The 25,579-nt window shown below is 40.3% G+C and overlaps 1 protein-coding gene across 1 annotated transcript in view; it reads left to right on the forward strand.

The window, feature by feature from the left end:
* The window catches only part of SLC25A21 (solute carrier family 25 member 21), a 365,165-nt gene that overhangs the window by 312,089 nt on the left and 27,497 nt on the right, over positions 1-25,579 (forward strand). The window contains exons 6-7 of the mRNA XM_030559247.1: positions 11,852-11,918; positions 23,314-23,373. Of these exons, the coding sequence (XP_030415107.1) occupies positions 11,852-11,918; positions 23,314-23,373 (127 nt within the window). The remainder of the gene's footprint in view (positions 1-11,851; positions 11,919-23,313; positions 23,374-25,579) is intronic.

The raw sequence follows: 25,579 nt of genomic DNA on the forward strand, positions 1-25,579 counted from the left end.
TTTCACATGTTTCCTTGGGAAGGTCCAGTGGGAACCCCTAGTGTGCAGCCCTCAAGTTGCTTGTAACCTTGTCCTTCAAGATCAGTTTTAAATATGGTAGAAAACATGGCATTTTGAACTATGGACACACCCTTGCCATACACCAAGGCTATGAAGAGCCTGTGTTTGTTTTTCACTCCACAAGTTTTGAAAGGCCTGGGCTTGCAAGGAAATTGCAGCTATAGCTGCTTGATACTTTGGCAAAATGATGCAAAAGTGTTCTTGCAGTGTCTCTGGTTTTACTGTTGGTGGAGAAACTTTTTGCTTGTCTCTAAATCAACATTGTAAAATAACAGGTAATCATTTAGTCATGCCTCGTGAAATACTATTCATATTGGCTTTGTAATGGTCTGTGATGATGCCAAACAAGGAAACAGCATTGTGGTTACTTAGAGCAGTAACACTTGCAGTCTGAGAGATCATTTCATAGGCTGTTTAGAGAGACAATCTGCTGCTAACCTAGTTTTGCTATAAATGCACAGAGTTGATTATTAAACAAGTTTAGTCAGATGTTTTTGAAATGTCAGGATAACTGATACTAAGGAACAGATAAACTGTCCCGTCACACACACACAAAAAAACCAATATAACTCAAATAGACTTGAGTTTGAAATATTCTTGCTTTTTAAAGTGTTATCAATTTAGATATTAAAATATAAAGGGAAGAAGTGAAAAAATACATGATGTACATGTCAGAAAACCTTGTCATGAGTTTGCACAGTTTGCTAAGTGAAACATTTTCAGTTGTTGTTTGTTGAGTAAAGTACTCTATGCTCATTTAAGATTAATTTAAGTTATTTTATTGCATGCTGAGGTGGCAACATTTCTTTTCCACAAAAGAGGTTGAGTTGGAAAGGACACCTGATCAAAAAAGTATATGCAGGAAGAAAAGAAAATATTTCAAAAGGGATGTTCAAGTTAGACCTGCCAAGGCAGGTTTGCAACTCAAAGAAAACATTGCAGGGTTTTGTTTTGTTTTTTTAAATAAAGAATTCATTAAGGACTGCCACATCACATGGTATGATGTGTCACCACTGAGATACAAACTGCATTACTTTCTGAAAAAAACATGCAAAGGGAAGCTCTGTACTTTACAATTGAAGGGACTATGTTGGGGAGGGGAGGCTTAAATCAAAAATATCAGTAGATCTTTTAATTAGGGCTACCAAACTTCTACAGATTTTTCCTTTCACAAACTTGCATCTCAGCTGGTAAATCTGGCTGCAGAGGGCATTTGCTGACCTGTAATGCAGAGTTATATACTCAATGCTCAGCTAATATCTAGAGTAACAAATATAGGTTAGTAGTCTATTTTGCATTGCAAATATGATATGGTTAAGTTCCTCTTCTAACAGTTTGACAGAGAACTTCAGTTGATATTCTTTGGTAAACACCGAATTAATTGCAGGCCAAGGATGGGCTTAGTCATAGATTATATAAGAAACACCATAGGACATCTATTTTTCAGAGGCACCTCTAGCCCAGTTTTTCCTCTCCCACCCCACCAGATGACAGACACTAATGTAGAGAGGGCACAAGGCTTTTATTACTGCTGTGTCATCTAAATCTGCTCTGGCTGGTGAGTAGGGTCAGGAATTTAAGTTCAGTCTTGTACCAGTGCTTCGATATATCATACCATTATTACATAGTGCGATTCTAGCCCTAGATCTGGGACTACATTGTAAGAACTTTTTGTTCATTCAAAATTATGTTCTTTCCTCAGGCACACAACAATCGCCCTAGTAATTTTTCTGATCTGAAAATACATTAATCATTTTCCTTATGAAGAACAGCACCATCTAAGACACATTTATATTTTTAATATGGTGATCAAAGACTCATAGCAGAGTCTGATTTCATTGACATGCACAGCAGATGCCACAAATATCCATCTCACATTTTAGATATACATTTTCCATTACTGTGGGTTTCCTTACTCATCTGTGTAGTAACAGACTTTGCACCCACAATATCCCTGTGTACCGCAGCCCTCTGGTAGTTGAAAATTCAAGTGTGTGTGTACATGTGTGTGCGTGATCATATTGCCCTCTATTGGCTACATACTACTACACAGCCTACAATACTGTAATCCCTAAACATATATGACCATGTCACCCTCTATGGAACACAGATGTTGATTTTGAAGTAGTACTGCCCTCGTGAATCTTTCATCATTTACTGCTAGAGATGCCGCACAAAAATTAAGAGAAAACAATACCCAAAAGTACAAACTTTGAAAAGATGGCACCAAATTAATTATCCTATGCATATTTAGTTTGCTCATACCAAAAGGCACTTCTTTCTTTTGCAATTTAAAAGTGAAGGAAATAAGTAGAGTTTTCTTGACCTAACATGAAAAATACTGAAGCAGGATAATTTTTGTTATAGATGCAAATACTAAGTGTCCAATTTTAATTCTGAACTCAGGCAGGTCAGTGTATCTGAAAGTGAAAATAACTGCAGGCACAATTTTGCACCTGCAGTTGAGATTATTTAAACATCTATGTCAATGATTGCACCTGCAAATTGGAGACATCTAAATAACTTAAATTATAGGCATAACTAATTGCAGGTGCAAAGCTGTGCCCACAAAAATGGAGGCTGCTGTCTGAAAATCCGGCTTTATAGCTCATGGTAAATTATTCACTGCATTATGGAACCAGTATCCTCCTGGGAGTGTCACAGATTCATATAATGACTCTGAGTGCCTTTTAGATCTTTGATTTAGCAGGCAGATGGGAAAGAACACATGTAGCCAGAGAACTCCCTAGTGAGTACACATGTGGATACTGAAGAATGTGAGTTATTCCAATGAAGATTAGAGTTAACTTGCAATCACAGTTTTCATTCCTGATCCACACTTTTCTAATGATTTAAAACAACTTAATGTTGTATTTTTATTATCTCACTATTGGTTAGAACAGTTGGTGCTGCTAATGCAAATATGGAAATTGTGCAAATAAGAACTACCTTTTATAGAAGATGGCATTAGAGATTAGGAGGGACAAAATGTTGTCAGCTTCTTAAAATGCATAAATAATGCTAAATTTCAGACTGCAATGATGTGTCACACTGCAATGAAGACAGTCTGACACTTCAAAATGTAAATTAATTTGCTATCATTTTTCATGGAAAGTGACAAACAAAAATCTTTTTTAGATAACTGTAGAACTTTTGAACATTCCGAAAAACAAATCTGCAGCTACCCTCAATGTTGAATTATTTTGCTGTCAGAGACATAGATACACAGCTATAAATGTAACCATTAGCACCTACATTTCCTTTGGTAACAAAAAGTAATAATGAAAGTATTTTTGTACATTCTTTGGCTTAAATAGATCTGGGTGTGGTGCAGCTTTATAACAGTGATTGTTTCCTGTTGTACCTGTTATTCAAAAGGCAGTACTGTTAGCAAAAGGGTGAAAGAAATTAATTTAAATTCTCTTCTAATGTTTGAACAGCTAAAAGTCATAGTGAACAAATGAAACATTCTGCCAGTTTTGACAAACTGAACAATGAAGAAGCATTTTTCTGTTTTAGAAGCTTTAGGCAAAATTGTTTTGGCATGTCTATAACTTGTTCCTACTGAAAACAGAAGGGCAGTTGGAGCAATGTCTATTGTGGGAACATAACTCTGTACATTAAAAGAAGTGAGGCATTTCAGCCCATTCTACAGCCTAGTCAGTGCTTTTATCCAGACAGGAGATCTGTAAAAACTCAACGTAACTCCTAGTGAAATGAATGGAAAGATTACCATTGATTTCAGTGGGAGCTGCACCAGGCTCTATGGCAAGATCCTCAGCTAGTGTAAATTAGTGTAGCTCTACTGAAGGAAATGGAACTATGCTCATTTATGCCAGCTGAAGATTTGGCCTCTAGCCTTGCCAAGTCTCAGCAGTCATGGAAGGTCATGGCTTTCAGTTCCATGGCAGACTAACCTATTTATTAGAAAAATCATCTGCCTTGTGATAGTCGTTTATTTAACTTCATCACACTTTCAAACTTAACTTTTTTTAAAGCACGTATTTACAAATATTTTTTGAATATAGAATATATTTAAAATACATGGAAGCTTCTACTTTAACAATGTATGCTACTGTATTGCTTAGTTAAGTTTTAAGCAAAAAATATAAGTAATCTAGAAACAAAAAGCCAGAATAGGATCTGCATTTTGAGCACTAGTGAATGTCTTGGGTGTGTTGTGAGGTACAGAGTAGCTATCATGAGACTTTTTCTCCATTGGATTTTTTTTATAAGCATTCAAGTATGGCAAAACAGGGAAAACATATGAAAGTAATATATGGTGTGAGAAGAATTGACTTAATATGAGCATTGCCCAGATTTTAATATAGATCTCCTTTTTCCATTCTCACTTTCTGCTGTACTAGATAAAAGAGAGGAAGGGACAGGTTTCTCATCTTTCCATATTGTTGGGGGTTTATTTATGGGTGAGTCCTCTAGCTCTTTTAAATTCAGTGTACGGTGTAGAAAGCCAAAAATTACAAGGGTCTGAAGTTAGATATTGCGAGGTGATTAAAATTCAGGGAGAAGGGACTTATTTCTCTTCAAGAATTAAAAAAAAAGTCATGTGGATGATGGCTCTCAACAACTTCATAATCTGACATACATGCAGTAAACATAATGATGAGACTCATTCTGAATGAATTAAAGAGATTGATGTTGATTAGTAATTTGTTTGCTGGCCAATCCAATGGTTCTGAGCCACTTCCTCCAATGTTCTGTATTTTTCTGAAGTGCTTTAAGAATACATTTCATTGATATTCTCTCCTTCTTTGATTGCTTATTTCATACTGTACATTGTCCCTATTTCTTTCTCTTTGACTTCTTCCACTGATTCCCCTACTTCTTATATCATGGACATTTGTGTTGTGGCGGACATATAACACAACATCAATACTACTACAAATATTAGGCCAGCTGTCCAGGAAATGGGCTTTCAGGCACCTCCTATAGTCTACATACCTCTGAACTGTAATTCTGGAATGAAAAAAAAGTCACACAAATAAATTCTGTTCTTTTTTGTAAGATTCTTTATAGCACTGTGTTCACAGTATTAAGATTAGGATTGTGTTAACACATATAATTCCTTTATAAATATGTTGTAGATTTTGTTTTTAATCTTCTATCCTGAAACTGATACTGATTTTGCGGCATAAAAGCTTGTATAGTACAGTGGTTCTCAACCAGGGGTACATGTACCCCTGGGGGTACGCAGAGATCTTCCAGGGGGTACATCAGCTCGTCAAGATATTTGCCTAGTTTTACAACAGGCTACGTAAAAAGCACTAGTGAAGTCAGTACAAATTAAAATGTCATACAGCCAATTATTTGTTTATACTGCTCTATGTACTATACCCTGAAGTGTAAGTACTGTGATGTGTCGGACCACCCCCACATCCAGGATGCCACCTGATATGCTGGGGTCCCACTGACCCTGCCCGTTCCACCAGCTTGAGCTTCCTCCTCGAGTTTCTTGCTGTGCTAGGCCCTCAAGCTTCTCTGGCACACACATGGGTAAAGCCACACCCAGCTGCAGAGGCAGACTGAAATCAATTCTGTGTGGGAGGATTCAGCTATATAGAAAGATCTGTACCGTGCAAGCTCATAAAAATCGCCTCCCTCCCTCAATGTGGAGGGAGATATGCACAGCTTTTTCCCCCTCCCCTCCAGTTATGAATTGCACAAACTGGGTTTTGGAATAAACAAAAACAAGTTTATTAACTACAAAAGGTAAATTTTAAGTGATTATAAGGGATAGCAAACAGAACAAAGCGGATTATGGAGCAAATATAACAAAATACACAACCTAAACTTAATTCACTAAAGAAACGGGTTACTAATAGCAATTTCTCACCCTAAATGTTGTTTCAGGCAGGTTGCAGAGTTTCTGCAGCTTAGAATCCACTTATTTCTCTTCACAGGTTAGACCCCTGGCTTAGCCTAGACTCAGCCCTTACCTTTCCCCAGCTTAGTTCCTTTGTTTCTTCAGGTGCTTTCAGCAGTCTTCCTTCTTGGGCAGGAAGGCAGTGGAGAAGAGATGGCCACCTTGATTGACTCCCTTCCCAGCTCTAAATAGGATATACATGTGGCAAGAGCCTTTTGTTTCCCAGTTTGATTCCCATCGCCCTTCAGTGGAAAAGTACCAGCTCAAGATGGTGTCCTGTATCAAGTGACACGATCACATGACCTTGCAGTGTCAAAGCAACCATGAGACAAGGTTTATTTGTTATGTCCACAGGAAGGAACTCCAGGAATATGGGAGCATCTTCAAAGACCCATTCCATTGTCTTTCCTAATGGCCCATTTAGGCTGATTGCCTACTGTCTGGTGGGGGTTCCCCAAGTACATATACAGTTGTAATTGTTACATAGTCAATATTCCTAACTCCAGATACAGAACTGATACATGCATACAAATTGGATTACCACATTCAGCAAATCATAACCTTTCCAATGATACCTCACATGGCCCATCTTGTATAAAACATATCTTAGCTATGCCATATTCATACTCTAACAACATTTTATGAATAGTATGCAGTGGAGCAGCACAGGTACAATATTAATATTCTAATTGATTAATTTTAGAATTATATGGTAAAAATGAGAAAGTCAGCCATTTTTCAGGAATAGTGTGCTGTGACACTTTTGTATTTTTGTGTCTGATTTCATAAACAGGTAGTTTTTAAGTGAGGTAAAACTTGGTAGTACACAAGACAAATCAGGCTCCTGAAAGGGGTATTGTAGTCTGGAAAGGTTGAGAGTACTGGTATAATAAACTAAATGATATCTTAATGGCAAATAAATGCAATGTAACTGAAAGTACATAAGAAAGAAAAATATGACTTGTCATGTTGTTGACAGGTGTCTAAAACTGTGGATGTCTTGATTGTGGAATTACGAGGTAGAACTAAGGGAACTACCTCTAGGCTCCATGTGTCAATCAAAGCTTTAACTGATATGCCTCTATTCAAAGGGTTTCAGTAGGATAATTTCTGTAACTTGCTCTCATAGGATGCTAATGTGGTAACATATAACATGTATTTTTCATACATGTTTGCAAGTGGAGGTAGAGATTGGGGTGGGGGGGAGGAGAACCTCTAGAACTTACCTCAATTTGCTAACACATGTTAAAAATACAACTACCTTGTCATCAGTAGAATTTTACCTTGTGTTAGTTGTAAATGTACAATGCTTTAACTAACACAAGATAAGAACACACTTTGTTTCCTAGCAAAGACTCAGGCGACTTTCACCACATTTGGAAATGATTCCCTCCTTTCTTGAAGGACTGCATCCCACCTCAATGACTATCTCTTTAAGATGCCTGAGATTTTGTGAATTCACGCTGCAGATGCCACCGACCTTAAATGACAGAGCCATGAAATCCAGCTCTTTCATTTACGTTCTGAGATTGTTGCAGTGTAAGTGAAGGCAGAATAGGACCCTAAAGGTATTTTGTATTGTTGTTTCAATTATGGAACTATGTGGGTAAAAGACTTGGATTTGACAGCAACAGAAGAAAGAGACTATTGCATGCATGCCTTCAATCAGCTTTGTATTAGATCCTTAAAAGGAAAATTATGTGAAAGACGGGAAGAAAACAACAAATGAAGCAAGATCCCTATTTCAATATAATTTGGAGAAAATAACTGATTTGGGTTGGTCATGTTGCCAGGATAGATGACTCAAGACTTCCAAACAAGAAATGGAAACCAGAAGGATGCCTTAAGCCTGAAAGAAGAACAAATTGAGAAGATATGATTGACTGTAATGTTTCAAAATCAACTATTCCAAAGATGAGTTTGGGCTGTTGCCCAGAATACAATTGAATGGTGATGTTCATTTAGATCCTTAATGCTGAAACAAAATAAAACACTGTAGTCATGTTTCTGTTAGACATTTACTTGTTAATTCTTTCCAATTTTCCCAAATTTGGGATCTTATGTCACTTCCTCTCTCTTTTACTACATGTTGCAATGATTGTTGCTGCTGCTCTGTAATTTTTCGGAATACCAGTTTTCATCTAAGGCCTTGTCTACATTACAGAGTTTTGTCAACAAAAGTTATGACACTTTAATTAAACTGCTGTTGTCGAGGTACGCTCCTTGTATCGACAGTGTGCGTCCACACTAGCAGCTCTTGCATTGACACAGAGAGCAGTGCACTGTGGGTAGCTATCCCCCTGTCCAACTGGCTGCAAGATGCTTTGGGAAGGGTTTGCAATGCCTCATGGGGCAAGTACAATGTCACATGATGCAGATTTCTCAATGGATCAATCCATGGGCATCCTACTAAATTGGCAACTGCTTTTCAACTGAAGGGCGAGGGAGAGAGTGTGTGACAGGGAGTGTGTATGTGTGGTGGGGAGAGACAGAGACAGAAGTGTGGGGGGGGAAGTGTGTGTGAGATTGTGTGGAGGGGGAGTGTCTATGTGAGAGAGGCAAAGTGCGTGTTGGGGAACTGTATGTGTTGAGGGAGAGTGTGTTGGCATGCTGTCTCTTTAAGTTCAAACAGAAACCTGAGCAACCAATCCTGAGACATGGGGAGGGGGACAGCCTCACCACATCAGCCCCCGCCTCCCTCCCTGGCTCTGCACAGTACAGCTATCACCCCCTCACTCTCCGACACAGCAGCAGCCTGCCTGCTGCTGCGTTTGTTCCTAGTGCAGGGGAGCGCAGGAGGATTCCATGTTAATGATTTGCTCTTTGCTGCTAGAGCTGATCGGCATGCTCATCTGTCAGAACTTCCCAGAGCTCTGAAAAGAGAGGAGTGCAGCTGAGTTCAAAAGAGTGAGCAGAGCGGTCACAGCAGGCATTGTGGGATACTAGAGGAGGCTAGCTACATCGACATAACTAATGGCAGCATCTACACTGGCACTTTGTTACTTTAACTTTGCTGCAAAAAGTTCTATGCCTCTTGTCGAGGTGGCTTTATTTTATCAGCAAAACAGCAGAGTTTGTAAAAGTAGCTTTGTAGCTGCATACACCGCCATTTTTTTGTTAGTAAAAGCTGCCTTTTGCTAACAAAACTATGTAGTGTAGACAAGACCTAAATGATACTATAATGATAATGGTTCATGTCACTATTCAATAGGTGACTTTGAAGAATGTCACACATCATGTGTAAGTGGTCTGATACAGTGTTGTTGATCAACCAAAAGAAGAAAAGGGATAAAAAAGAAAATCCTAGCATCCAAATGTATATATAGGGTTTTGCTGGCCTTAGAAATACCCCACATTTCCATGATCATCACACTAGTGCCTTAAATTTTTATGACTAGATAGATAGTTGCCTCTACAAAGGTTTTACATAACTATATCTTTTAAGTGTATTGCTTATAAAGCACTGCGTTGAAAATGTGTCCTATTTCTTTACCCTCTTCTCAGGCACACGCGTTTCTAAGATTGACTGTATATTATGCAAAACCCTTCCAGGTGACTATAGCCCAGCAAGGGTTGAGATGTGATTCCCTCTCTTTCAGTTCCTCCTTCTCTTCTTTCCTTAATCTCACTAACTCCACCACTCCTGCCATTCACTCTCATTATGTTTCTACTCCACAATATATAAGTAAAAAAATTGTGCGAGTCCTTACCATGTTCATTTACTTGGATACCTTATAGCCATCCCCAACCCTTAATCTATTCACATGTCTTTAAATGGTAAACATTATGGGACAGGAATGGTCTCTTCCTCTGTTAGTACAGAACTCAACACAGCTGAGCTCTACATAAAATTGCTTGTTTCATAGCAGAACATTGTTTTCCTGACCTTGTACCAGACCATGCCCTCCCAGAAGAGGGAAGCAGGGTGGAAGGTAACTAATCCCTTCCTCTCGCAGCATTTCTTCCAGATTTTTTTTTATCAAGGTGGAGAGTGTAAACAGATGGGCTATTGCACCAGGCTAGGAAAAACCCAGTGCTGCTCCTGAGTTCATTTCAGGCCCTTGCCTCAGAGAACAATTTATTGTTAAACACAAGAAGACTCATGAGTAAACCAAAGCAATTCCCATGACCAGTGCAGACTCCAGTCCCCAAAGGTTTTTCCCTCCAGGTGGAAATTGTACCTTTTTCCTTATATCCCCTTGTGGGCCATGTGAGCGGCAGGTAGCTCTTAATGCTTTCCTCTGGCATTTTATTCTGTCACAGTGAGATTTACCCTTATGGAAGAAACAAGCTGGAATCTGGCTGTGCGTCCCTTGAGAGCTGTAGGAATCATAGGGCCAGGACCCAGATGTGGGTGCCCTGCAGCTTCCACTGGATCCCGGGCACTGTAGCTCCAATGGAGCATCCTCAGTTGGGAAAAGTTTTGTTTTCCTGTGAAATTTTTTACCATTGCTAAGGGGACAAATGCATTTCCCTTCAACTCTACTTCAATGTCCTCCTCGCTCAAATTCCCCACACGATTATCCCTAGGCCTACAAAGAGTGTGATGGGATTTATGTATAAAAAGGTATAACTGTAGATATGTGATAATAGAAAACTAGTTCATAGAAGGAGCACCATCTACTGGCATGTAAGAATATGTAACATTGTTCATAAGTTTTTAAGACCAATAAAGTTGTTGTTGTCCATTGCAAATGGCTACCTGATTACACAGTTCTTAACAAAGAGGGCCTAGGCATAGATGGCACTCCTCCCTTCTCTATGGTGGAGGCAGATCTGGGAATGGATCTGTGGAGCACTCTCTCTCCTTTAGTGCTGTATCTTCACACTGCACTGGAAAACCATAAAGTCTGTGCTGGTGAATGAATTTTAATTATAAACATATTTAAAATATTATAGTATAAACTGAAAACTCATGTATTAAAACGAGTAAGAACATCAGTATTTATGTGGGTATATGTAGTTGTAACAGAGCTCACTTGGGCTTACAATGAGGTTTGAACCTGGCTTCAGCATGAAGGACAAAATTCAGCAAGGTACTTAAGCATGTGCTTAATTTCAAGCATGTGAATAGTACCAGGGAAAGCAATGGGACTAACAACATGCTTTAAATTATGAATGTGTATAAGTGCCTTGCTAAATTGGGGGCAAAACCCAGCAACATCTATCACTTAAACTGGGACTAAGTCCCAAACCTAGCTGTACAATTAAGCCACTAGGTAGGGACAAAGATCCACATTAAGAGAGTTACATTATATCGTCCAAACGAATGTTCAAGATGAAAAACGTGCATTCAGTCAATTCTATATGACTAGGCAACTTGGTTATGCTGTTTTGAAGTAGATACAAATTTTATCCTTAAAATTAAGTTGTCAAATAAAACATCCTTCATACATTTCAATGAACATTTAGAACCAAATTTTAAAAGGGTTCTTAATCAGCCTCTGAACAGGTGCCAGCAGTTTTTTGCGTGCAATTTTCTGAATATGCTTTTTGCACCTCATATCCACATTTTGGCCCTAACTTTTCTAGTTTCATCATTACTCTGGAAAGAAGGGGTAGCTAAGAAGTTCAGAAAGAATGATTAAACTGAAGTGATTGTTCTTCATTATCAAGAAGTTTCTTCTTTTCTTTTAAACAGGTTTCTAATCTGTACAGGTTGTGTGGATTGCATTTTTGTTTACCCATTGCTGCTTCTGGTTGCTTCTGTTTGTATAGTGGAAATGGTAGCATGTTAGTTACATAATAAGAAAACACAGCTTCACTATTCACAGTGAGGGTTCTTCTGAATAATTGGGAATGCTCTGAGATTAGTTGCTTTATTCTGAAATGAAAATAGAACTCCCTGTTGGCTAATGCTGTTTCATACATGTGTAAAAAAAAATCATTTTTTTGTTTCTCCAATAGATTGTTTGGTTTCTACAAAGGCATACTCCCTCCTATCATGGCCGAAACACCCAAAAGGGCAGTGAAGGTAAAGCACTATATTTCTTCCTTTTAAAAATAAGTGTTACAATAACTAACATCGGTTACAGTAAAATGCCCTATTTGTCCTTCACCAAAGAAATGTGCTGATTGATGTTAGAATTAAGACATGATCCTCTAGTCTTTACTTAGAAAAAACTCTTACTGATGACAGAATGGAAATTTTGCCTGATTAAGGACTGATGCATCAATCTCTTAATTACTAAGTATATAGTTAAGCAAGATGCATGACAAATTATGACTTTAAAGTAATATTTTATCCTAATATGTTTTGCTTTTTATCGATATTTTACTTCATTATGACTCCTCTGCAATATGCAAATGAACTAATCCTAGGAATATGTGTGTGTATGAATGCAAACATAAAGGAAACTCTTCAAAGTAAACATTTATTAAGCATTATGTCAGTGTAGTTCAAGTGCCCTCTTCCTGCTGTTTTCCTATACTCTGAGGACAATCACTCAAAAAAAAACAAGCCCTCCTGTACCCTTCTGTGTATTACAGTCAACTATATTAATAGACACAAATCCCAATCCTGCAAACAGTTATTATACCCTTTAGTTCTGTTACAGTAGAAATAAATGAATATTGGCCTGTCAAATTGCCTTCACTATTAAATGATAACTTTATTTGTTCTGATATGCTTAGGGTGACCAGATGGGATGAAGAAAATATCAGGACAGTTGTGGGATGGTGGGGGGAGTCCCACTGGCAGAGCAAAAAACCCCCAAAAAACTGAGTCCTGCCGGTGGAGCAAAAAAAAACTTGAAGTGCTTACTATCGGGACAAATTGCATCCCGACCAAACATCAGTCAGGACGCAGGACAAACGCCTAAATATCTGGGCAGTCCCGATTTTATCAGGACATCTGGTCACCCTAGATATGCTTCCCTCATTCTCTGCATTGATTCTTACAACTTTACTTTTATTAGCAAAGAATCCTGTGGCACCTTATAGACTAACAGACATTTTGGAGCATGAGCTTTCCTGGGTGAATACCCACTTCGTCAGACGCATGCAGTGGAAATTTCCAGGGGCAGGTATATATATGCAAGCAAGCTAGAGATAATGAGGTTAGTTCAATCAGGGAGGATGAGGCCCTGTTCTAGCAGTTGAGGTGTGAAAACCAAGGGAGGAGAAACTGCTTTTGTAGTTGGCAAGCCATTCACAGTCTTTGTTTAATCCTGAGCTGATTGTGTCAAATTTGCAGATGAACTGAAGCTCAGCAGTTTCTCTTTGAAGTCTGGTCCTGAAGTTTTTTTGCTGCAGGTTGTCCACCTTAAGTTCTGCTATAGTGTGGCCAGGGAGGTTGAAGTGTTCTCCTACAGGTTTTGTATATTGCCATTCCTAATATCTGATTTGTGTCCATTTATCCTTTTCCGTAGAGACTGTCCAGTTTGGCCGATGTAGATAGCAGAGAGGCATTGCTGGCATATGATGGCGTATATTACATTGGTGGACGCGCAGGTGAATGAACCGGTGATGGTGTGGCTGATCTGGTTAGGTCCTGTGATGGTGTCGTTAGTGTAGATATGTGGGCAGAGTTGGCATCGAGGTTTGTTGCATGGATTGGTTCCTGAGCTAGAGTTCCTATGGTGCGGTGTGCAGTTACTGGTGAGAATATGCTTCAGGTTGGCAGGTTGTCTGTGGGTGAGGACTGGTCTGCCACCCAAGGCCTGTGAAAGTGTGGGATCATTGTCCAGGATGGGTTGTAGATCCCTGATGATGTGTTGGAGGGGTTTTAGCTGGGGACTGTATGTGATGGCCAGTGGAGTCCTGTTGGTTTCTTTCTTGGGTTTGTCTTGCAGTAGGAGGCTTCTGGGTGCACATCTGGCTCTGTTGATCTGATTCCTTATTTCCTTGTGTGGGTATTGTAGTTTTGAGAATGCTTGGTGAAGATTTTGTAAGTGTTTGTCTGAGGGTTAGAGCAGATGCGGTTGTACCTCAGTGCTTGGCTGTAGACAATGGATCGTGTGGTGTGCCCGGGATGGAAGCTGGAGGCATGAAGGTAGGCATAGCGGTCGGTAGGTTTTTGGTATAGGGTGGTGTTAATGTGACCATGACTTATTTGCACTGTGGTCTCCAGGAAGTGGACCTCCCGTGTAGATTGGTCCAGGCTGAGGTTGATGGTGGGGTGGAAGCTGTTGAAATCATGGTGGAATTTTTCCAGAGTCTCCTTCCCATGGGTCCAGATGATGAAGATGTCATCAATGTAGCGTAGGTAGAGAAGGGGCGTGAGTGGACGAGAGCTGAGGAAGCGTTGTTCCGGGTCGGCCATAAAAATATGGATCATGTGCTTTTTTTTCTTCACATCAGCTTGATAAAAGGTGATAAAGTCAGTCTGATGATTGCTTCTGAGCACAGGAATATAATTAGTAAAAGAGTAGTTTAGGCATTGGGTTATATTCCAGTACTGCCAACCCCAATCTTTCAAAAGTCATGAGTCAGGCTGGGCCCAAATGATGAGATTATCTTAAAAATCATTAGAAGTTAAAGAATAATAAATGTGAGGATCTCTCTGCCCTCTGGTTTTTTTAGCTGTTTCCTACATACTTTCATTAGTCATGAGAGCTAAAACATACACCTTTTTGTTTTTGTTAAATGAAGGCTCAGATGCTCACATAATAACATGATTCCTGGTGCTGAGGCTTTAATAAAAACACCAAATATTACAAGAATCTCAGTAAAATTGCAAGAATTGGCAATGTCGAGATCCTTGGCTTCCCATAAGTTCCTTTGCACGGCTCCTGTGCATAAAAGGATCTAAAGGATCTAAAGCTGCCTTCATGCAGCAGCAGTATTCCACAGAGGGGGCATTTCAGTGGCAGGAGGGGGCAGGATAGGAGTGCAATGTGCTTCAGATATTCTGGCTGATGGAGCACTTCCTGCAAGCTGTTACCAGACAGCACAAGTTATAGCATCCTGCTTAGAGCTCTGTGAAACCCATGGCCATTGGGCTAAAAAGAATCTAAGTATATTCAAAATTCCTTTAGCTTTTCTTGAATATGAGCATGAGACACCAAGGAAGATCACTGGTTTTTTAGATTCATTTTTCTCCTTCCCTTCTTCAGTAGCCCCCACTCACTCTAACAGGCCTCAGGTTACATCCTTCCTATTTAGGTATGCTGGATTGTGAAACTGTTGGTGATCTGGACCACAATGTCCATGCAAAAGACTTTGAGGCTTGAGCAGTAACTAGGGAAACTCCAGCTTTTCTCTTTCACCATCAGTGAGGGAGCCTCAACAGGGGAAAGGGCATTTTCTGGTTTCTGGCAGTCTGGTTTCTGGTATGGTGGTGAATATTTTTCACAGCTCCAATTGTACAGGAAGGGTGACTTGAATTATGAAACTACTGCACTGTTTAAAGATCACCAAGATAAACAAACAAGGCAGAGTTCCTGCTGAGAAGAAATGTAGCATTGTCCACATAGAAATAATGTGTTAGCTGGATACATCTATTTGCATGTAAAAATCAAGCCATTAAAACCAAGGTGTTCTGATGCAATAGTTTACTTTATAGCTAGGTGTCAGAGACCTGGGTTCACCTTTGAAGAGATTTGATCCTTTGTCTCTTTGTCTGTCTTTTTCGTCTCTTTCTCTCCATCTCTCTTTTTTTTCCTTTCTAAAAAGAAAGCTGGTATTTCTGAAGGATGAAAACTTTATAATCCTGAGTTAGCTTTGGCTTGCAGAACACAAATGAGTGGTGCCAGTACAATGGTTAACAGATGAACTTCTTGGGCAAATGTATATTGTACATCTGTTCCCAAACATCTTGTTTCAAGTATATTTTTACCTTAAAGTTATTGAGACATATGGTAAGTACTTTGGCTTTTTTCTGTGTAACGTGGATTTAAGTGTATCTTTGCCAGATGGGCAATATTAGTTATTAGATGTAGAAATGCATATATTTTAAATGCGCGTTTCTTTGGATTTTGTGAGGATAGCTATTAACTTAATATAAGTGTATAATAAAATAAATGACTTCACTCAATGTTATTAAAGGCACTTCAGATGCTCATCCCCTTCAATGTTTGGGGATATAAAAGCTCGTCTATCTAGGTTGAGCCTTTTGACAAAATTATTCACACACAGACTCATTTTGTTATGTCCAACTAAATTTTATATTAAGTTTTTTACTGGCATTGATTATTTTTCTTTAAAAAAAAACAACCCTATTCACATAATGTGAAACAGAGTGACTATTAAGTAGTTCTTTTATTTAGGACTTTAGGAAGCTATCAGTACCTTAAGGTAAAAAATTTTAAGACCAAAACATTTCTAGGTAGTATATTTCTTCTCTTTTTATGGCCATTTCACAGATTTGGGAGACTATGGGAAATATTAAGGAATAGCAGAAATTCCATGAAAGGTGGCAAGGGTAGCACTCTACGGAAAGACATTGGAGAGAGAATAAAGCAACTTTACAACAATAAGAAATTACTTTAATTCAGTATCATAATGGACCCTACTGTACTTACAGGCAAAATTGACTCTGGAAATTATGGCATACTGTATAAGAGAGGTGTATTTCATGGGTATTTAACTTAGCAATAAAGATAGTTATAGGTTTATGCCTAACACTTTTATCTTGTTTGATTATTGACAGACCTATTGCATTGATCTTAAATATATTTGCACTAACTATGTGCTGTAGACTGCTGTTAAGTCAATACAGTGTCTGGAAAGCAATTACATTCTAGGAGCTGAATTCTCCTGCTGGGGTATACGAGTCATTCCTGCTGAATACAGAGGAAGCTGTTTGTATCCTGTGGCTGGAGTATCAGGCTCTAAGATTTCACAGATTCAACAGTGTGTGACACCGACAGATCCCGGTCATCGGGTGGGCGGGCGGGATTGAACCTGGGGTCTCTAGAGCTTAGTGAATAAGCCTCTACTACATGAGCTAAAAGTCAACTGGCTATTAGCTAAGGCTGTAGAACAGACTCATTAATCTCTAAGTGGTCTTGGTGCCACTAGAAGGGACAGAACACCACACCCAGGAGATGTGTGGGTTACATTTGCATCATAGATATATAATATGCATTTTCTTCTAGCTTTAAGTTTAGCATGGTTACATTAGCCCATACATGTCCAGTCCTTTGTTGTACCTGACATGGTTCTAGTAACTTTTCTAGAAATTGGAAAACAGATCTGGTTCAGAAAACACTACCAAATTTGCTGCAGCACAGGACCGTGAATCATGGAAGTCCCCACCTCACCAGGAACAAGTTGAAATGCCAGTGTGGTATTTACTACTCATGCTCCAGTGACATGTTGTAGAGTAGGAGCTGTTTTATATGCAGAGTTCTGTGATAAACTAAGTCCCTGGAGAATCAGGCTCTCTCCTTTGGCTAGGGCACATTAAAGATCAATCACCTCCTTGTGTTTAACAGGAAAAGTCCATTCCCTGTGTCTCTCAAGAAACATACATCAGTTCTGGACACATTTCCCATTGCTTCCCTTGACATGGCAGAACAGTTTGGCTGCAAGTGAAGGGATGGGAGAAGATTCCATACAGAATCTTGGCCATGTAGTTGTAATCCAACTGAATAGCTGTCCAAGAGATACCATCTTGGCTTGAATCAGCTTCATAAAAATAATGGAATGCTAGGGCACATTCAGCACTGCAGCAGGAACATTGGGCAGCAGTCCACAAGATAAAAGGTTGTTGGTTACTCAATTCTGAGAGGTGAGTAGGTGGTAACTTTTGCCCCATGTTTGTGATAAATGTTCAGAAAGTCCCAGAATACATCTGTGGTAAAGCCCTGAGAACCTCCATTTTTCATTGCTTTATTTTTTCCCCCAGTACTGAAAGCCTTATGTCAAAGTCACCATCCTTTGACAGAGAAGTACTAGACACTTGTCTGATAATTATGGGAGACTCAAGTCTGATGAGCTTTTTAGTCCTTCTAAGTCTTGCATATTCTCATCTCTCTCAAAAATATAAAATCATGAAACTTATATGGAATATTACTTGTAATATTGTTAGGTTCTGCCTGAAACTTGGACCGCTCTCCTGCCCTCCCTATCCCCGAAAGTTCTCTCCTGTCCTAGCTTATCATTCTGGCAGGAGTTTACAGTTCTTAAAGTAGTTACTTTGGATGGCATCAATAGCAGTGATCATGAGATGGTTGAGTTCAGGATCCTGACAAAAGGAAAGCAGCAGAATACGGACCCTGGACTTCAGAAAAGTAGAGTTTAACTCCCTCAGGGAAATGATGAGCAGGATCCTCTGGGAGGTTAATATGAGGGGGAAAGGAGTCCAGGAGAGCTGGCTGTATTTTAAAGAAGGCTTATTGAGGGCGGAGGAACAAACCATCCCGATATGCAGAAAGAATAGCAAATATGGCAGGCAACCACCTTGGCTTAATAGAGAAATCTTTGGTGAGCTTAAACACAAAAAGGAAGCTTACAAGAAGTAGAAACTTGGACAGATGACTAGGAAGGAGTATAAAAATATTGCTCAGGCATGCAGGGGTGTAATCAGGAAGGCCAAAACACAACTGGAGTTACAGCTAGCAAGGGATGTGAAGGGTAACAAGAAGGGTTTCTACAAGTATGTTAGCAACAAGAAGGAGGTCAGGGAAAGTGTGGGACCCTTACTGAATGGGGAAGAAAACCTAGTAAGAAATGATGTGAAAAAAGCTGAAGTACTCAATGCTTTTTTTTCCTCGGTCTTCACAGACAAGGTCAGCTCCCAGACTGCTGCACTGGGCAGCACAGTATGAGGAGGAGGTGAGCAGCCCTCAATGGTGAAAGAACAGGTTAAGGACTATTTAGAAAAGCTGGACATGCACAAATCCATGGGGCCAGATCCAGTGCATCAGAGGGTGCTGAGGGAGTTGGCTGATGTGAGTGCAGAGCCATTGGCTATTATCTTTGAAAACTCATGGCAATCGAGGGAGGTCCCGGATGATTAGAAAAAGGCAAATATAGTGCCCATCTTTAAAAAAGGAAAGAAGGAGAATCCAGGGAACTACAGACTGGTCAGCCTCACCTCAGTCCCTAGAAAAATCATGAAACCATTTTGAAGCACTTGGAGGAGAGGAAGATGATCAGGAACAGTTAACATGAATTAACCACAGGCAAGTCATTCCTGACCAACCTGATTGCCTTCTGTGATGAGATAACTGGCTCTGTGGATATGGGGAAAATGGTGGACGTGAGATATCTTGACTTTAGCAAAGCTTTTCATAGAATCATAGAACTGGAAAGGACCTTGAGAGTTCATCTAGTCCAGTCCCCTGCACTCAAGGCAGGACTGAGTATTATCTAGACCATCCCTGTCAGGTGTTTGTCCACCCTGCTCTTAAAAATCTCCAATGATGGAGATTCCACCACCTTCCTAGGCAATTTATTACAGTACTTAACCACTCTGACAGTTAGGAAGTTTTTCCTAATGTTCAACCTAAACCGCCCTTGCTGCAATTTAAGCCAATTGCTTCTTGTCCTATCCTCAAAGGTTAAAAAGAACGTTTTTTCTCCCTCCTCCTTGTAACAACCTTTTATGTACTTGAAAACTGTTATCAGGTCCCCTCTCAGTCTTCTCTTTTCCAGACTAAACAAATCCAATTTTTTCAATCTTCCCTCATAGGTCATGTTTTCTATACCTTTAACCATTTTTGTTGCTTTTCTCTGAACTTTCCCCTATTTGTGTACATCTTTGCTGAAATGTGGTGCCCAGAACTAGACACAGTACTTCAGTTTAGGCCTAATCAGTGTGGAGTAGAGCAGATGAATTACCTCTCGTGTCTTGCTTACGATACTCCTGCTAATACATCCCAGAATGATGGTGGGGTTTTTTTTTGTTTGGGTTTTTTTTGCAACAGCATTACACAGTTGATTCATATTTAGCTTATGATCCACTATGACTTCTAGATCCCTTTCCACAGTACTCCTTCCTAGGCAGTCATTCCCCATTTTGTATGTGTGCAACTGATTGTTCCTTCCTAAGTGGAGTACTTTGCATTTCTCCTTATAAAATTTCATCCTATTTACTTCAGACCATTTCTCCAGTTTGTCCAGATCATTTTGAATTTTAATCCTATCTTCAAAAAGCACTTGCATCCCCTCCCAGCTTGGTATCATCCGCAAACTTCATAAGTGTACTTTCTATGCCATTATCTAAATCATTGATGAAGATATTGAACAGAACTGGACCCAGAACCGATCCCTGTGGGACCCCACTTGTTATGTCCTTCCAAAATGACTGTGAACCACTGATAATTACTCTCTGGGAACGATTTTCCAACCAGTTATGCACCCACCTTATAGTAGCTCCATCTAGATTGTATTTCCCTAGTTTGTTTATGAGAAGGTCATGCGAGATAGTATCAAAAGCCTTACTAAAGTGAAGATATATCACATCTACCACTTTTGATGCGGTCTCCAACAGTATTCTTGCCAGCAAGGTAAAAAATTATGGATTGGATGAATAGACTATAAGGTGGATAGAAAGCTGGCTAGATTGTCAGGCTCAACATGGATCAATGGCTTGATGTCTAGTTGGCAGCCAGTATCAAGCAGAGTGCTCCAGGGGTCTGTCCTAGAGCTGGTTTTGTTCAACATCTTCATTAATGATCTGGATGATGGGATGGATTGCACCCTCAGAAAGTTTGCGGATGACACTAAGCTGGTAGATACGCTGGAGGGTAGGGATAGGGTCCAGAGTGACCTAGAGAAATTGGAGGATTGGAATTAAAAAAATCTGATAAGGTTCAACAAGGACAAGTGCAGAGTCCTGCACTTAGGCCAGAAGAATCCCATGCACTGCTACAGGTTGGGGACCAAAAGGCTAAGCAGCAGTTCTGCAGAATAGGACCTGGGGATTATAGTGGATGAGAAGCTGAATATGAGTCAACAGTGTGCCCTTGTTGCCAAGAGGGCTAACAGCATATTGGGCTGCATTAGTAGGAACATTGCCAGCAGACCGAGGGAAATGATTATTCCCTTCTATTCAGTACTGGTGAGGCCTCATCTGGAGTACTGCATCCAGTCCCTCCCCTTTCCCCTACTCCTACCCCCCTCCCCCGAAAGGATGTGGACAAATTGTAGAGCGTCCAGCAAAGGGCAACAAAAATGATTAAGGGATTGGGGCACATGACTTGTGAGGAGAGGCTGAGGGAATTGGGCTTATTTAGTCTGCAGAAGAGAAGAGTGAGGGGGGGATTTGATAGCAACCTTTAACTACCTGAAGGGAGGTTCCAAAGAGGATGGGGCTAGGCCAAGGCCAGTACAAGGAAGTTTCGCACCCTAGGTGAAATTTCCACCTTGTGCCACCCCCACACCCAGCTAGACCCCCCACCCGCCGCGGCAGCTCACCATGCCCCCCCACCACCTCCACCAGAGGAGCCCCCCTGCGGCAGCTAACCCTGCTCCCCACCCGGGGAGCCCAGCGCCCTCCCACCCAGGAAGCCCCTCCCCCACTGCAGCTAACCCCGCCTGGGGAGCCCGCCCCAGCTCACCTCAGCTCCGCCTCCTTCACTGAGTATGCCGGCGCCGCTCTAATTCTCCTCCCCTCCCAAGCTTGTGGCGCCGATTGGAGGACACTTAGAGCAGCGGCTGTGTACTCAGTGGAGGAGGCAGAGTGGAGGTGATCTGGGGCGGGGAGCGGTTCCCCTGTGCGCCCCACATTACTGCGGGCAGCCCTCCCCGTGCCCTCTCCGCCCCAGCTCACCTCCACTTCTCCTCGCCTGAGCAGGCTTTTAGGCACCCTCAACCACTAGGTGCCCTAGGCACCCTCCTAGTTTGCCTAGTGGTTGCACCGGCCCTGGGCTAGGCTGTTCTCAGTGATGGCAGATGATAGAACAAGGAGCAATGGTCTCAAGTTGCAGTGAGGGAGGTATAAGTTGGCTATTAGGAAAAACTATTTCACTAGATGGGTGGTGAAGCACTGGAATGGGTTACCTAGGGAGGTGGTGGAATCTCCATCCTTAGAGGTTTTTAAGGCCCGGCTTGACAAAGCTGTGGCTGGGATGATTTATTTGGTGTTGGTCCTGCTTTGAGCAGGAGGCTCAACTAGATGATCTCCTGAGATCTCTTCCAACCAGGGCTGGCTTTGGACCAATTCGCCCGATTCCCCGGAATTGGGCCCCATGCCTAAGAGGGCCCTGTGCCAGGGCCTCATGCTTAGGCACCTTTTAAATTATTTTTTTACTCACCCGGCAGTGGTCTGCTCCGGGGTCTTCGGCATTTTGGTGGTGGGGGGTCCTCTCTGGGGGTCTTTGGTGGTCCCTGCTGCCGAAGTGCAGCCAAAGCCCCGGACTGCCACCGGGTATTCGAATTGGGCCCCACAGTTCATAAAGCCGGCCCTGCTTCCAACCCTAATCTTCTATGATTCTATGAAACATTATTTCAGCAGTATATTTGCAAATGTAACAATATGGGGAAATTTAGATGATTTGGAACTTTCTAAATTTACACTCAAGAAGTTGGGAACTGTGGTTGAAATCCTGTCTCCATTAAAGTCAATGGGAACTTTGTCAATGACTTCAGTGGGGTCAGGGTTTCTTCCTGTGTATTCTTCTTCCAAGAACAAGGCCCTCCAGTTGTTCTGTCTTTGAATCTGAGGACATTGAACAGTTGATGTGCTGAAACAACCAAGGAAAGTTTTAGGAGGCAATAGCTATCACTCAGTCCTGGATGGCTCGTTACATGGAGGTGCAGGAAAAACTTAATTTCCCATCTCTCCCCTCAAATTACAATACAAAAGGGCACTGATTGTGAAACTGATCCTCAGAGGAGTTGCAGATGCTCAGCTTTTCTGAGGACCATGCTGTTAAGCAAAAGTAGACAGTTCTGTATGAGACTTCTTTTTAAAGCCGGGTAGAAATTGAAAGAAAAATATCAGTTCATGGTGGAAGACTACAGAAAAATACACAAACTTCCATTCTGCAATTCTATCCATTTGCATCTCTCTGATGAGAAGTGTACTAATATCAGACAAAAATGGAAATATTATGGTTAATTTATTACAAAAAGATTACATTCGCTATTCTGTAACTTACATAAAAATGTCTGAAAATGAGCTGTTAGAGCAAAGGTTAGTAAATTGAAAACAAGAACTATGTATTGGAAATCTTCTCTTGTGTACAATAGCTCATTGTCTTTAATTCCATTTATGTTAACATTATTCCTTATTTCCTAATGAAATCATTTGAAGGGCCTGATTCTCCACTACCTTATAGCGTAGGTAGTCATTTACACTTGTGCAAAGTGTGTGCAATGGTAGTGTTTTGCACTCTCTTTCCACAGGTGTACAGAGGGTTTGAGACAGTGGAGAATCAGGCCTTCATTGTCTCTTTTTTTCTAAATCAGATAAATAACTTATAATAAAATCTTCTAAACATTGCTGAGTTTTAAATGTAACTGTATTTAATTTATAGTTTTTCACCTTTGAACAATACAAGAAATTACTAGGACATGCTTCACTGTCACCAGGATTGGTAAGTGTAAATACGTAATTAGGGTTTTTGTTCATTTAAGGAAATATTGGATGTCCCTCTGCCCCTCCCCAAAAGCAAAAGGAGCAAGATACTTAGTGTGATGCCAGAGTGAAATACAACAGAAAATACGTGCCAGGTATCTGAGCTGCAGATATGGTGTGGCCTTGGAAAACATGGGAAGAGTCCAAAAGCTAAAGTATAATGTGTAATATCCTGGAAACATCCATAAGTTACCATAGTAAATACATTTCAGTTGCAGCTGGTCAAAAAATGGAAAAACTCATTTCGTAAAAAAAATTTCAAAGTTCAAAATTTTCAAGTTTCAAAGTTTTCATTTTGAAGTGGTCAAAACATGGTTTATTTTTAGATATTTTGGGAAATATATTTATTAAAGGCACCATTGAAAATGTTATTGAAATGGTTATTGACATGTTTTGTTTATCAAAACCCAGCTTTTCATTAAATGAAAATCTTCCTAACCTTTTCAGTAACTTTTTTTGGTTAAAAAAAAAAAGTCAACAGCTATTTTTATATAATTTTCTGTAATATTTTCAATAACAAATGTGAAAAGGGGCACAATGCTGTTTTCTGGGAAAAATGAAGAATGTCAACAATTTTTATTTTAAAAAGAAAGGCTATTTTTAATAGAGTTTTTTCTGAAAAACTGTCAACCAGATTTCATTTCGATGTTTCTACTTTTAATCCCTTGCCTCCTGTCTACTCCCTTTTTAAAAAATATTGGCATGCATAAAACACTTCACACTTTGTAGAGACACCTGTGTTCTGTTTATAATAATCCATGTATCTGAGTTTTAAGCAAGACTAAAAAAATGTGAATTACTTGGAAAAGGGTATGTAATAAATAATAAAATCCTGAACATCTGGATTATAGATTTTGTGGTCAGGTGAGTTTGGGCTTAGAATTCTTTTTACAGTTTTGGTTCCTGGGATGGAAGTTTGTGATAGACAAAGAAAATATCTGATCACTTGTCTTGCAAGAAGACGTGCCTTTATTAGACTATACTGTGCCTACTAAAGAGTGTAAAATAGAGAGGAAACCTTTAGTTTATCATTACCCCAGGTACTGTCTTTGTGACACAACATGCTGCTGCCCTTCTCATGCAGGACGGAAAACTCTTCAAATGAAACTTCCTCCTCTTAAGTACTCCATTGGTGCTATTGTTGTTTATAGTCCCCCCATGTTGTCAGCAGACTCCCTCTTTCTTAATGTGCAATGGAAAAGCTGTCATTTGCATTCCTGGCAAGTGGAGAGAGCAGATTTCAGGTTTTTTGGTGTATTGCCACCCTTTCCCAAGAACAGCATTCTGAAAACTAGTGAACATACAGCATGTGTTCTTAACAAATGGCAGCTTTGATTCGTATAGTATCTGTACTGGGTAACAAACATCCCAATAATTTTTTTAATGAATAATGCCGCTTTCATTACATTGCTATCGTTTTCAGTTACACTTAGGGCTCTCTTGTGGCTTAAATGCCATAGCCATGGTGGGGAGTGAGGGACAAGGATCTTAGAGGTTTTCTGTGTACCTCGAGGCTGAGGCACGCAGAATACCTCCAGGTCTTCTGGCGGAGCTCATTTCGAGGAAGCATGTCCCTTTGAAAGGGAGAAACAAGTGTTTCCACCTTCTTCCTTTTGGCTTCAGACCGACAACTGATAATGAAGGAGTGGGGCCATGCTCCCATCCCATGAAGGGAATATAGTCCTACCGGCAGCACTGCCAGTGTTCCAGGTGCAGAATGGCTGGGATTGAGACTGCCCCTATATAAGTGAACAAAGAGTTAAAGGCTCCTGGCACCTTCTTCCTTCTTGAACACGCATTCAGAGTCTGGCCCTATGTGAGCTGAATGGAATGTTTTCCTGACTATTGCTTTCCTCCCACCATGGTTCTTTTCCTGTTTCAGCCAGTATACTCCATATACTATGCAGTGGCTTTAAGGTGGTAGAGGAGCAGAACGGTCCTTATAAGTGGCTGGCACTGGAGACTAAAACAAAGAAACAAACAGCCCAAGATTAATTATTTTGAGTTTTCTTAACTGCTCTGAATATTTAGCTGTTATTTATCTATTATGAACAAAGTAAACCATTTTTATCCTTCTAAATATGGCGTATTCTACCTGAGTGCAAAGCACAGGCCTTACTCAGGGCCATACTGTACCATCGATTTTTGAGCAGATGGGGTGAATT

Source organism: Gopherus evgoodei, chromosome 4 (genome assembly GCF_007399415.2).
Source record: "Gopherus evgoodei ecotype Sinaloan lineage chromosome 4, rGopEvg1_v1.p, whole genome shotgun sequence".
NCBI lineage: Eukaryota > Metazoa > Chordata > Testudines > Testudinidae > Gopherus > Gopherus evgoodei.